At 39.1% G+C, this 13,033-nt stretch overlaps 1 protein-coding gene across 1 annotated transcript in view; it reads left to right on the top strand.

The window, feature by feature from the left end:
* Window positions 1-653: 653 nt before the first annotated feature.
* ipo11 (importin 11) overlaps window positions 654-13,033 on the top strand; it is a 195,574-nt gene continuing 183,194 nt past the window's right edge. Inside the window, exons 1-2 of the mRNA XM_056237513.1 lie at window positions 654-752; window positions 4,111-4,257. Coding sequence (XP_056093488.1) covers window positions 4,120-4,257 — 138 coding nt within the window. The 5' untranslated portion in view covers window positions 654-752; window positions 4,111-4,119. The remainder of the gene's footprint in view (window positions 753-4,110; window positions 4,258-13,033) is intronic.

The raw sequence follows: 13,033 nt of genomic DNA, 5'->3' as shown, positions 1-13,033 counted from the left end.
GTTCTCGCTATCTTTTCCCACAGAATTTACATGTGTTTATTAGGCTATAGCCTATTTACACAATCACTTTTTTTTATGAAGAAAACCAAAAATAATAGGAAAGATTATATATTATATACACTGTTCAAATTACAATTAGACACAAAATTAAAATCGGATGGAGCGAATAATATAGGCTATAAATAAACTTAAATAAAAACAAAAGTATCTGCACTTGTAAGCTCAAAAGAATAAATAATATCCTTAACACAAAATAACAGCAATATCCCTACAAAATTATCACAGGAGTATAACAAATATTGTATTGTTAAATATTAAATATATCAACTAAGTCCAACGAAATCCCAGCTATTTATTCTTAATTTTGACAGTGCTTTTAAATATTGTAATTCTAAAAGACTAGGGAGACTTAAAAAAGTCAACATTTGTGGATAGAATGTTTAGCCAGTAAAAAAAAGTTCAAAACAAACTTTTCCTCAGATAACCAAACTTTATAATCACTTTTTTTTGTTATTATTTATTTAAGCTATTTTATATTTTATTAAGAAAACCTAAAAATTACAAGATGGCATTCAAATTACAATCAACTTACTCAACATTACAACTTAGACACAAAAAGACATGCGATGACGTCATTTTAATGCGACAGCAGCCACTGTGGATGGCGCCATCCTCCTCACAACGTGATCGCGGTGTTTAGAGGCGACTGCAAACTGTTTTCATCTCACCGGGCATTGACATATTTGCGGAAGGTACGTCAACAAAATCTTCGACTTGAGGGGATGTGTTGGGTCTTATAACTCCTCCAGCTAAAGTAATTCGTGATGTTAAACTTCACTTTGGTCCATAGGCCGACATGCGTTATACAGTATATTAGCTAACTTAACGTTACTTCTCTGCTTTTGTTCGTGTGTGGATATTTCATATCACTGGGATGAAATCATATTCTAAAAGACTGATCATAATTCGCTTCATTTAGGCGTTATTTTAGCAAATGACACTTGACAGATTTGCCAGTATGATTATAAGAATGTGTTTAACTTGCATATATAGCCTAATCTTATGGTGTTATTTTGTTATCGTAACGATGCTCGAACCATTCTTTATTTCACAGATCAGGTAATGTTTACAGTTTAAGGGGTTCACCTTAACAGGCCGAGAAGATGCTCTAAAACGACCATAATTTTGCTGGTACAGAATGAATTCATAATGCAGATATCCACATGCACGTGGACATGCATCATTCCAGATCTGTTGTTTTATTGACCTGATCTTGATGGTTCAAGGTTGATGATAGATGTGTATAATGCAATATGTTTTGGGTGAGCAAAGACGTGTCTATTTCATGTTTAAATTATATTCAGTCCACGTGTAATCTGTCAGTCATTTAAATCTTGACATGGCATCAGGGATTTGACTCTCTAAATCTATTCAGATTTTGTGAGTGTGTTTTAAGAGCACACATAGAGAATGTATTGACTGTTTGTGTTGTCAGACCTTTTCACTGAGAGTAATTATAGATCGATATATCAGCCACAGTTTGAATTATTTGATTTGAATTATTTGATTATCTGCATAGGATGCTACTAACACCATGTCCATTTGGTCATTGAACAGTACGTTAGTTGTTCCTTTTCTGTCAGTGCGGAAATCTACCAATAGCCTTTTTGAGTGGTATTAAACATTTAGTTTGAATTTTTTTTTGTAATGTATTATAGAATATTGTGCATAAAATGTGTTAAATAAGTACATTTAATATCAGCAATTTTTGTGAATATTATTTATACTACCTTTCAAACATTTGGGGTCTGTGAATTTTGTAATTTTTTTTTAAAGAAGTGTCTTATGTTTAGCAAGGCTACATTTATGTATAAAAATACAGTAAAAACAGTATTATTTTGTGAAATATTTCTATGATTCAAAAATAACTGTTTTTTATTTTAATATTTTTTTAAATGTAATTTATTCTTGTGATGGCAAAGCTGAATTTTCAGCATCATTACTCCAGTCTTTAGTGTCACATGATCCTTCAGAAATCATTCTAATATGCTGATTTGCTGCTCAAGAAATCTTTCATCATCTTATTATTAATGTTGAAACCGTTGTCCTGCTTAATATGTTTGTGGAAACCATGATGCATGTTTTTCAGGATTAGAAAGTCAAAAGAACAGCATTTATTTGAAATAGAAATGTTTTATTATGTATTTTATTATTACTGTCACTTTTGATCAATTTCATGCATTCTTTCTGATTGAAAGTATTTTTTTTTCAAAGCTGTAGCCTATGTATTATGCATATAGTTTTTTTTTATAATTAAATTTGTGTTTCATGTTCCTTGCAAAGCATTTTGTTCAGAACACCGTCAATGGAGAGACATTTTGTCCCTCAGAATGGTATTATGGCGTCCGCCAGCAAGGGCTGATTTGTCTCTTGTGTTGTGGTGTGGCTTTGTAATGTTTGACATGTATAGGCTACTTCTGATCAATGTCATGTCTTAAAGGCTAGTGAAATATGTCACTATAGGCCTACCTCAAAGCCTGAACCCAGAGTATTTGACCTTTTTTTGTTGTTGGAGTAAACAATCGTTTTCTGTGCTCTTCCCAGATCTGAACCTGCATTGTAATAGTTTGCATTGTTTATTACCTTATCTAACAACGGGTATATAATACAGGGAAGCTGACAGATTAATAAATTGGCTGTTTGCACAGACTTATTTTCTTTCTATTATTTGAAATTAGATGTGATTGCCAGAAAGATGTAGTTGAGTCCTTACACACAAGATCGCCTGGAACGAACACATCGCAGCTGGCAACCTTCCGCTTGAAACACCTTTAAACACGCCTGCAGTGTAGTTACACTTATCGCTCTAATAACTATGAGATTTTACTTCAAGCATTGATGCTTACAACTATATATGACTTACAAAATGCCTTTGAGTTCATAATTGAAAATGCACAGCATCTGTGCTGTTTAACAGTAATAATAAAAAAAAAAAAAGTGACTCATTTCTATCACAGCATGGATGTCATTTGAGTGGCTACTTTCTGTTTGTCCATGAGATGGGAAAGCTCTAAAGCCTTCTGCTGTACTTTGGCATTATTTAGGACAGGACATGAAAAACGTTGTAGTTTTTTTTTGCTTTGCAACAATAGGGGGCAGAGTTGCACAGCAAAGTTTTTCCAACTTGATGTTATTTAATTTTCTTTGGCTAGAATAAAATAAAACAAGCCTGGGTTCATTATGCATATTTCACTATAGCAGTAAGAATGGCTCAAGGTCAAGACTTTAGGAACAGTTGACATTGTTGTAACTTACCTAAGCAGGTAAACTGCCCAATGTTCAGAAAACTCCTCCAGGTCCTGCAAATTCTTCCGGTTTCCAGCATCTTTTACATATTTGAAATCCTCTTTTTTGTTTAAATATACATTTTTTTCATTTAGTACTTCCCTTTGGAAGCAACAGAAGATACATAGGCTAGCCTACATGTTTCCCAGAAGATGAATTAAGTACAATTTACATTGATCTTCAAATTCAAAAAGTTTTCACCCCCTGGCACTTAATGCATCTGTGTTTCCTTCTTGAGCATCAGTTAATGTTTGAACTTTTTTAATAGTTGTGTTTGAGTCCCTGAAGGATTTTTCTGAAGAACATTGGGCAGTTTAACTGTTCAGGACAAACAAGGGACTCAAGAACAACCATCACAAAACAAAAAAAACAAACAGTCGCGGATCATTCAGATAACGACACAGTATTAAGACTCATACATAAACTTTTGAACGGGACATTTTTATAAATTCAGCAATTTTGTTGTCTTGTGGACCATATGTAAATATCTTTTATGTAAAATATCTTATTCAGGACAGTACTAAACAAAAAATAAAATGCATTTTGTATGATCCATCTTATTTTGTTACAATTTGTTAAACAATTCTGCAAGGGGTTCACAAACTTTCAAGCAGCACTGTATATATATTAATGTGTGGTAGCGAGTAAACTCTGCTATTATTCTTAGTATTTCATAAAAGCAAAGTACTCTGGTGGGCATTGTTAACTTAGATTTTTCAAGAATCTAGTATAATAAGATTATAAATGCTCTGTTTGTGTTTGCAGCTTTACTTAATGGACATCCAGAGCGGCAGCTCGGTGGTGCTGCAGGTTTTGACCCAGGCCACCAGTCAGGACACAGCTGTGCTCAAGCCTGCAGAGGAGCAGCTTCGCCAATGGGAGACCCAGCCTGGCTTCTACTCAGTGCTGCTGGTGAGAATCTGCTCAGTTTAGGGGCACGATACAACAAAATAACTGTCTGAACATACACTGGGGCAAAAAATGTGTTGGATTTATAGGATTTAATTATGTACATCAGTCCAACATGAGTCAATTAAATTAACCAAACATCATTTGTTGACTTAATTTCAACATCACGGAAAGAGGTCATTTTAAAGTGACTCAATAAAGTAGTATCAAAGTGATTTTATATGGTTCCCTGACAGGATTAATTAATTCAATATCATATATTTTTGTGTTAAATGACTGATTTATAAGATTGTATGTGCTAGCTAACAATAGCACATTAGCATACTGAGTGCTAAGCATTAAACGCTCCTTGAGAAAAGTAGTAATGACATGTGCTGTATTATTCCACAGCCGAAGCTAATGCTCCACTCTTCTCCACAGTGAAAAACAACATTTTGTAATATAAACAGTGTAATACAAATGGTGTAATATAAACGTTGCTAACAATTCCAATATAATCGAACATAAACACTATTAAACACTATAATGTCTCCCCCTTTTCTCATCTTGCTCGAAAACACATACAATAACACTTAATTTCAACGTTTTACTCTCCTCAATAAGTCCCAAGCAAATCAAGCTGGGAACTACATTTTCAGCAGAAATCATTTCCGATGGTTCACATTCACTCTAAATAATTGAATCTAGTAGATTGCACGTTTTAGAGAATTGCATTAACCGAAAGCAAAGAAATCAAGTTTAGAAGGTAGACGCAATTTTGTTGCGTAGATCGCAAATAATAAGATTGAGTAGATACAATATGGTTTCCTATTTTTTTTTTTTATTAAGTGTGTAGTTCAATGTTTTATGAGGCTTTTTCCTTCTTATTTCTGTGATGCATTTAAACTGGGGCTGGTGGTATGCCCCGAATCTCATTTCTTGGTCATTTTAAATCAAAGCTTCTTTGCACATTAATTAAAACTGATGTGCTGCTACAGATCAATGTATATTGACTGTTTGACATTGATTTCAAATGTGGCTTATCCAGTCAGACTTATAATCATTTACTCTGAATCTTTTGTCAAATTCAAGTGTTGCATGATGTGAAGATGATTTTGTATTGATGCCAGACTTGTCATTTGTTTGTTTTGAATAAATAAAAATGATAAAAAATAAATCAATCAAATGAAATGAAATAATTTTTAAAGTAAAGTCACTAAATTGTTTATGATACTGGTCATATCGGCCACCCCTAGAGCTAGACTCCACCCTCTGTTTTAACCTGCCTCACTTTTTCACTGAGGGTAGAATAATGTGGCCATTCCTATTGTGCAGTAACTTTTTGAATATATGTGTGTGTAAATATATTAGGGCTGTCACGATTCCTCGATTAAATGAGGGTACTTGATTTTAAAAAGTCCTAGATTGGAATTGACCTGTGTTGAGTAACCGGCAAAATACCAGAAGTGGTGCATTTCACGGATACGAATCCATGAACCGCATTATCAAACTGTTGTCTAAGGCTGCACGATGTATTAAAACCATTTAAAAACCATTCTATAGCATAGTGCTATTGTGAATTCATAAAGGCTGTGATTCAATTAAAAAACATATATGGCTGCGGGTTCTAAAATTGATGCACTTTATTTACATGTGTGTAGGTTATGTGCGTCTCGGAGGAGCAGCTCCATTCACAGTAAATGCTGCTTATCTGTTAACTGTTATCATTTACATGTGTGGAGCGTCTCAATCTCTATATATGAGTTTGGGTTACTTACAACGTTCGTCTGTGAACGCAGTGTGTGCCATTTCATCAAATTTGTAAGGTAAATCATTTATAAACCTACACCAACTGAGGAGAATGCATCAATATGTTTCTTAATATGCAAACTATTTATTGCATTTTTAAAATAGAAGCTTAAACCCTCGCTCTGAGTTTGCATGTTTTGATGTCCACATATTCTTGTTTAAGAAAATACATCGTAAAGAAGTGGCCAAATATTAAAGATTAGGTGACATTTAAACTAAATGTTGTACGGCTAATATTTGAGGATTTAATCTGCTGTAAAGTGGAACACCAGGCTGCTGGCGCCCTCTGCAGGCATTTGTTATAATACAATATACACAAGTTGATTGTTTATTAATGTGTATTATTTTTTGTATTTTAACAGTGTTGTTCTATAAAACCATTTGATTACTTGCTTTTAATACTTTATTATTATTGCCTCATTGTTATTCTATATGTATTTTAAGTCATTTTAAAGGCTATTGTTCACTTACGTAGGTCTATTTTTATTACCACAAAAAGAAATAGGGTTAATCGTCAAAATACAGATTACTGAATTACCAAAATAATCGTTAGTGACAGCCCTAATATATATGTTGTCTCAGGTACTTAAACTTGCCTGACAGTATTAACTATTGCCTAACTTAATTTAGTTTTTTAAAGCGTCTTTTAACATTTTTGTTCTGCAGATTTCAGTGATTTAATCACACAGGTTGAGAAAAAGGGGGGGGGGGGGGGAACTAAAGAATACCACAGAACATCACATAATTTGTCAAATAAATGAATACTACTTACTGATGTTTGTTGTTTTCCTGCCAAAATTATGCCATTAGTGTGCTAGATTTTGCCAATTAAAAGGATATTGAAGAATAAGAATTATACTAAAATATTAAAAACAATTAAAAAAATAAATAAAAGAAATGATTTCAGTAAAGAAGAAATAAAAAAATTGAATATTTATTAGTAAATTCTTTTATTATTAAAAGTAAAAATTCACTTTTTTTTTTACTTTAATATGAAAAGAAACCTACCGAACTACCTTAAATATAAATTCAAGTTTAATATTTTATCCTATATGATAAGACGAAAATGAATTGCGTTGTAGAAATTACCCTTGGGTTTTTTTTTTAAGTCTTGGTCGCTGGGCCATGACATTGAGGAAGATTTTGTTGGAGGCTGTTCTGTGCTCTGAGTCTGCACTGAGGGGTGATGGTGATCCACCTGATCTATGGGCCGGCATCCACACCAGATGGCCATTAGCTGCCATGACTCATTTTGCATTTCATGCCATGCCACTGTTTTATTTATGAGCACTTTTATTACAAAATAAGAAATTAAGCTTTTTAAAGCAATGAAGTATGCAACCGTTCTTAAGGGGTGTCAAGGGCTGCCAGTGATGACAAACCAAACAACGGTGTTCTAAGTGGTCCAGGAGGGCATTGATTCTGCATACTGAACCCAAATAATTTTCATAATAATATGCAGTTCATGCAATTTTTTTTTGCACTGGCACATGGGCTAATTTATTTAAAATGTGCAATTAATATTTTACACTTCATACTGGTTGTAGATGAATTAGTAATGACCTTAGAGCTGCACAGAGGTTAAAGGCTTCTGAATGCAGGGGGTATAATTCTGTTACATGTCATGGCCTATCTCCTTACAAACAGCCCGAGTTGTTGTTCTTATCTTTAGAGGTGAACACGTCCAGTTTTATGTAAATATGGCCACATTTCAGATGCTGAACAAAGGCAGATTTAAACTATTTTGTTGTGTTGACAGTGGAGACCGTGCTGTCCTGTAGAGTGGTATTTTTTGGCTTGAGCTTCTAGATCTATACCAGTAAATTAAATTTCACCCTTCTTGATATGATAATCACCATTCACGTTTCATGCATCTTTTGCAACGATTTTTGTGTGAGCATATCAGTGAACACCCCAGACCACTCGGTGAGTTTCACGTCTTTGTAAACTAAAATTTAATGCGTTTTATGAAGGATTGTTCTAGTGCACCTATGCAACCATTGTGGAGGTGGGGGGGTGCTACCACAGTAACCGAAAATTCTCGGGCCAGCAGCATGTGTCCAAATTTCAATCTTAACCGTTCTATTTCATCAGAAACGATCTTAAAAAAGGGCTTTAAGTGTAAAATACCGAACTTGTCCTTTAAAGTTACAATGAAATCTAAATTAGCTACGGTTTCCATCCACCTATTTTTATGTACATTTTGGGGTATTGCGTAAAATAAAAGCTGGATGGAAACGCCAAGATGCGCATAAAAAATGTATTCACTCAATTGAGGCTGATAAAAAATTTTTTTATCCTATAAGAAGACGTACATAAACTACGATGGAAACACATCTACTGAATAAATCGCTAGTTACGCATGTAACTGTGGTTCTGTGAATTCTGGATGACCGCCAGAGGCAGTGTAAACACTATGGATTATCGCAGCGCCAGCTAGATGGGTCGAGAGAATATACCAACAAAGTCACGTGGCGTGACGTATGCTGAGCCCTGGAGGGTAAAGCTACAGTAGCTCAGCACTCTACCTCGGTACGCCCTTCTCGCGCATTCCGAGTGACTGAGAACTCTGGCGGTCATCCAGAATTCACAGAACCACAGTTACATGCGTAACTAGTGTTCTGTTTCATTCTTACTGACCTCCAGAGTCAGTGTAAACACTATGGATGACACATACCAACATAGTCATGAGGAATGCCACCCACCTGATGAAATCAAGGCTGCTCCAGAAGAACCGCAGAACTAACGGCATGATGAGCAGCAATGTTGACCTTATAAAACTGGGCAAACGTGCATGGAGAAGCCCAGGTAGCGGCAGTGCAGATATCTACCAGGGAAACTCCTCTAAAAACAGCCCATGAAGATGAAATGGCCCTAGTGGAATGGCAAGTTAGTCTCCAGGGCAGTGGTCTCCCTGCTGCCTTGTAAGCCAGCGTAATGGTCTCTACTATCCAGTTTGACAACCTCTGCTTCGACACTGGAGCACCTTTCTTCACACCACAATGGCAGACAAATAACTGGTCTGACTGTCTAAATTGAACAGTAGAGTTCACATAACACTTCAATGCCTGAACAGGACACAAAAGTTGGGCACTTGAATCAGACCCTGAAGAAGTCTGAAAGGAGGCCAGTTCAATATGCTGATTTATGAACTGAGGAAGAAGGACCTTCGGAAGAAAAGAAGGATTGGGTCGTAGAACCACCCCGGAGTCATCCGGTAACCAACGCAAGCACAGTTCACTAACAGACAATGCGTGCAACTCACTGACTCTTTTCGCAGTAGCAATAGCTAACAAAAAAGAAGTCTTCAAGGACAACCATTTAATGTCAATGCTTTGCAAGGGCTCAAATTGGGGTGAGCACAGGAATGCAAGCACGAGTGACAAATCCCACACAGGAAAATGAGGGTTCCGAGCAGGGTTCAGACGGCGCGCGCCCTTCAGAAAACTGCAGACAAGACTGTGAGAGCCAAGAGAAGAGCCACCAACTGGAACATGATATGCAGAAATTGCAGCAGCGTACACTTTCAGCGTGGAAGCTGCGTTTCCTTGCTCCAGTAAACGCTGAAGAAAGCTTAAGATACTTGGAATATCGCATGTTGCAGGAACGAGCCCCCGTTCCTCACACCATGCAGAAAAAAGCTTCCAACGGGAAGCATAAATCTGTCGTGTGGAAGAAGCCCTAGCATTAGAGATGGTGTGAATAACAGCAGGGTCACAATGCTCCAGGGAAGGAGTTAACCCAATGGCCAGACCCAAAGCTGCAGATGAGTCGGGTCCGGGTGCCAGACACTGGCCTCCAGCTGGGAGAGGAGGTCCTTCCTGGGGGGAAGCTTCCATGGATTGCCTGTCAGAATTCTCAGCAATAAAGGAAACCACGGTCTGGCTGGCCATCGTGGTGCCACGAGTAACACTCTGTGCTTGCACAGGGAGATCCTGTGCAACGTCTCCCATAACAGAGGGATAGGTGGAAACGCATAGAGCAGGCAGTTCGGCCATTCGTGAGACAGAGCATCCTGGCCCAGGGGGCTGGACACTTCTGTCCTTGCGAACCATAACATGCGATATTCCAAGTATCTTAAGCTTTCTTCAGCGTTTACTGGAGCAAGGAAAAGCAGCTTCCACGCTGAAAGTGTACGCTGCTGCAATTTCTGCAGTGGGTGGTCATCTCTGAAGCAAAAAGATCCACTTCTGCTCTTCCAAATCGTAGCCAGATCTCCTGCACTACATCTGGATGAAGCCTCCATTCTCCTGGATGTACTTGATCCCTGGAAAGAGCATCTGCTGTCTGATTGGACGCTCCTTGAATATGAGCTGCCCTTAGTGAAGCGAGTCGTGGCTGACACCATGTCAGAATCTCGTGAGTCAGCAGTAGAGACCTGAGGGATCTCCTGCCGCCCTGGTGGTTCAGATGGAACACTGTCGAGGTATTGTCCGATCGAACGAGAACATGGCGGCCTGTCAGAACCGGCATGAAGTACTTTAGAGCCAAGGACACTGCCCTTAGTTCCAGCAAGTTGATATGTTCTGTGGCCTGGATTGGTGTCCAGCGCCCGCAAATACCCCTCCGATTCCAGGTTGCCCCCCATCCTGTGAGGGAAGCGTCTGTTGTGACCAACTCCCGACGAGAGGGAACAACACCCAGGGGCACTCCTGCCTTTAGGAACTCTAACTGTCTCCACCGCCTCAACGCACATATGCAACGGTGAGAAATCATCACCAGTCGATGGCGATGTCTGGTGGGATCTAGCCGCAAACTGTTGTTCCATAACTGGAGTGGTCTGAGGTGGAGTAAACCCAGGGGGATCACCACTGTAGCCGCTGTTAACATCCCTATCAGTCGTAGGACCACCTCGTACTGCAAGGACACACCCGGGCGAAAGCGAGCCAAAAGTAGCAGAATGTTCATCACACGTTCCTGAGACAGGGAGGCAGACATTAGGCAGGATTTCAGGGTCATTCCTATGAACGTAGTGGTCTGTGATGGACCCCTCCGCTGCTGGGTAACCACCAGTGAAAACAGCCTGAGGTGATGGTTGCGCAGAAACATCCATAGTATCCCCATGATCATGAAAAAAGGAATCTGAAGCACTTGTAGAAAGCACATCAAACTCTGAACGATGAGAAAAACAAGGGGAATCAATAGACTCTTCCCCAGCTCCTTGATTCTAAAAATTATCATCCTCCTGTGTCATTCTCACAGGTGTAGTAGATGTGACAGGCTGAAGCGAGTGAAGCAGGCATTTCAGCTCTGCCATTTCCGAAGAAAGCATCAACACCGTCATAGAAAGTGAACCTTTCTCAACATGTGAATGTTCATCACCTCGCGATTTGGCCTTCTTAGCTGGGAGAGGAGCACCAGCTGCCGCCCACGCCCTGCGCTTCCGAGTGCGCGAAGGGGGTACATCTAACTGCCCAAGTTTCACTGTTGAATTAGGGTCTAATTTGGCAAGACGGAGCCGTCGTTCCGACATAGGCAAAAGGCTGCAGTGCACGCACGGGTCCGTGAGAGCCTCTCAGAGATGTTGAATACCCAAACACGACGGGCAGATGTCATGACCGTCGTCAGGGAGAAGATTATTAGGGCACAGCTTACAAGTCAGAGGAAAACCAGTGGCGATCGAGCCGTGAGCCATAGTTACTCGCTAATAACACCCTCGGATAGCAATGTAAGGTTAAGTTAAGCGGGATTAAAAATAATAAAAATAAAATAAAACGATTACCTCTGGAGAACCGACAGGTAATACCAACAAATATCACAGGAAAAAGATAAAAAGTGTCTAAAATGGCCGGCGGATTGAACCGAGGGACAAAAAGTGAAAAATGGATTCGAGAAAAAAACACTCTAAATAAAGTCACGGGAGACCGTTAACTCATAGGCGCGGAAAACACAAGCCACCAGATAGCACCGAGAGGCACAGAGTGTCACCGACGAAGCAATATAAACTCACCAAAATGTATTCCAAATCCTTGAATGGCGTAGACACGCGCTGTCACAGCTTGTGAGGACGAATCTCGCTGCTCTTGTAAGCTGCACTTGACAGCGCGAATAATCACTCAATCAATACAACCTATCTCAACCAGGCGAGAAAGCGAAAGAGGTAGAGTGCTGAGCTACTGTAGCTTTACCCTCCAGGGCTCAGCATACGTCACGCCACGTGACTTTGTTGGTATATTCTCTCGACCTATCTAGCTGGCGCTGCGATAATCCATAGTGTTTACACTGCCTCTGGCGGTCAGTAAGAATGAAACAGAACTCTCAATGCGCAACAAAAACACGCGTGACTTTGCCTCAACAGTGGATGTGATTGGATGACTGGACTAACCAGCAGACTAATTTCATTGCACAGCATCTCAAATGTCTGAGCCAAAGTCTGTCATTAAAATGATTTGGTATAATGCCCTCCCAGAAGCATTTCACACGAATGCGTTACCAAACACCAGGCATCCGCCTCCGAATGCAAGATAACGTGTGTGTACTCTTCCCCTCCACGCTGTTGGGCATTGTTGATATTTGAAATCAACCCAAACAAACACCGGTCTCGAACACCGATCCCCTGGCATGCGAGGCGAGTGCACTGACAATGACGCTAAACACTGCATTCACTAGCAGTCATCAGTGCGACTATCACTAGCTGGCCTCCGTTACGCACGCAATCCAAGAGTGGAGTTCAGTTTATCATAGCAGAAGCGCAACAAAATATTGCTTCACGAAAAATAAAGCGCAGATGATGAACGAATGAATCAAAGCAACCTCCGTGTAGGGGTGTGACGGTTATTATATAACCGTGAGACCGACGGTTATAGTTGAACACCGTCATTAGAACTCTATAACCGCCAAAACCGTGCTATTAAAATATTTTTTACAAACATTTTTTATCATAGAGAATGTTTAAATACTAATATCAGCTTAAGAGGGAAACGGAGGCTGCTACTGCTGGAGATGAATCGGGAGAGGTCTGTGCACCTTTTCTGATCAGAGCGCGTGCTGA

The sequence above is a fragment of the Rhinichthys klamathensis genome, unplaced genomic scaffold (genome assembly GCF_029890125.1).
Source record: "Rhinichthys klamathensis goyatoka isolate OS25496 unplaced genomic scaffold, OSU_Roscu_1.1 h1tg000487l_1, whole genome shotgun sequence".
Taxonomy (NCBI): domain Eukaryota; kingdom Metazoa; phylum Chordata; class Actinopteri; order Cypriniformes; family Leuciscidae; genus Rhinichthys; species Rhinichthys klamathensis.
Note: the sequence above shows the minus strand (reverse complement) of the source record. Positions and strands in the feature narration are given on the sequence as shown.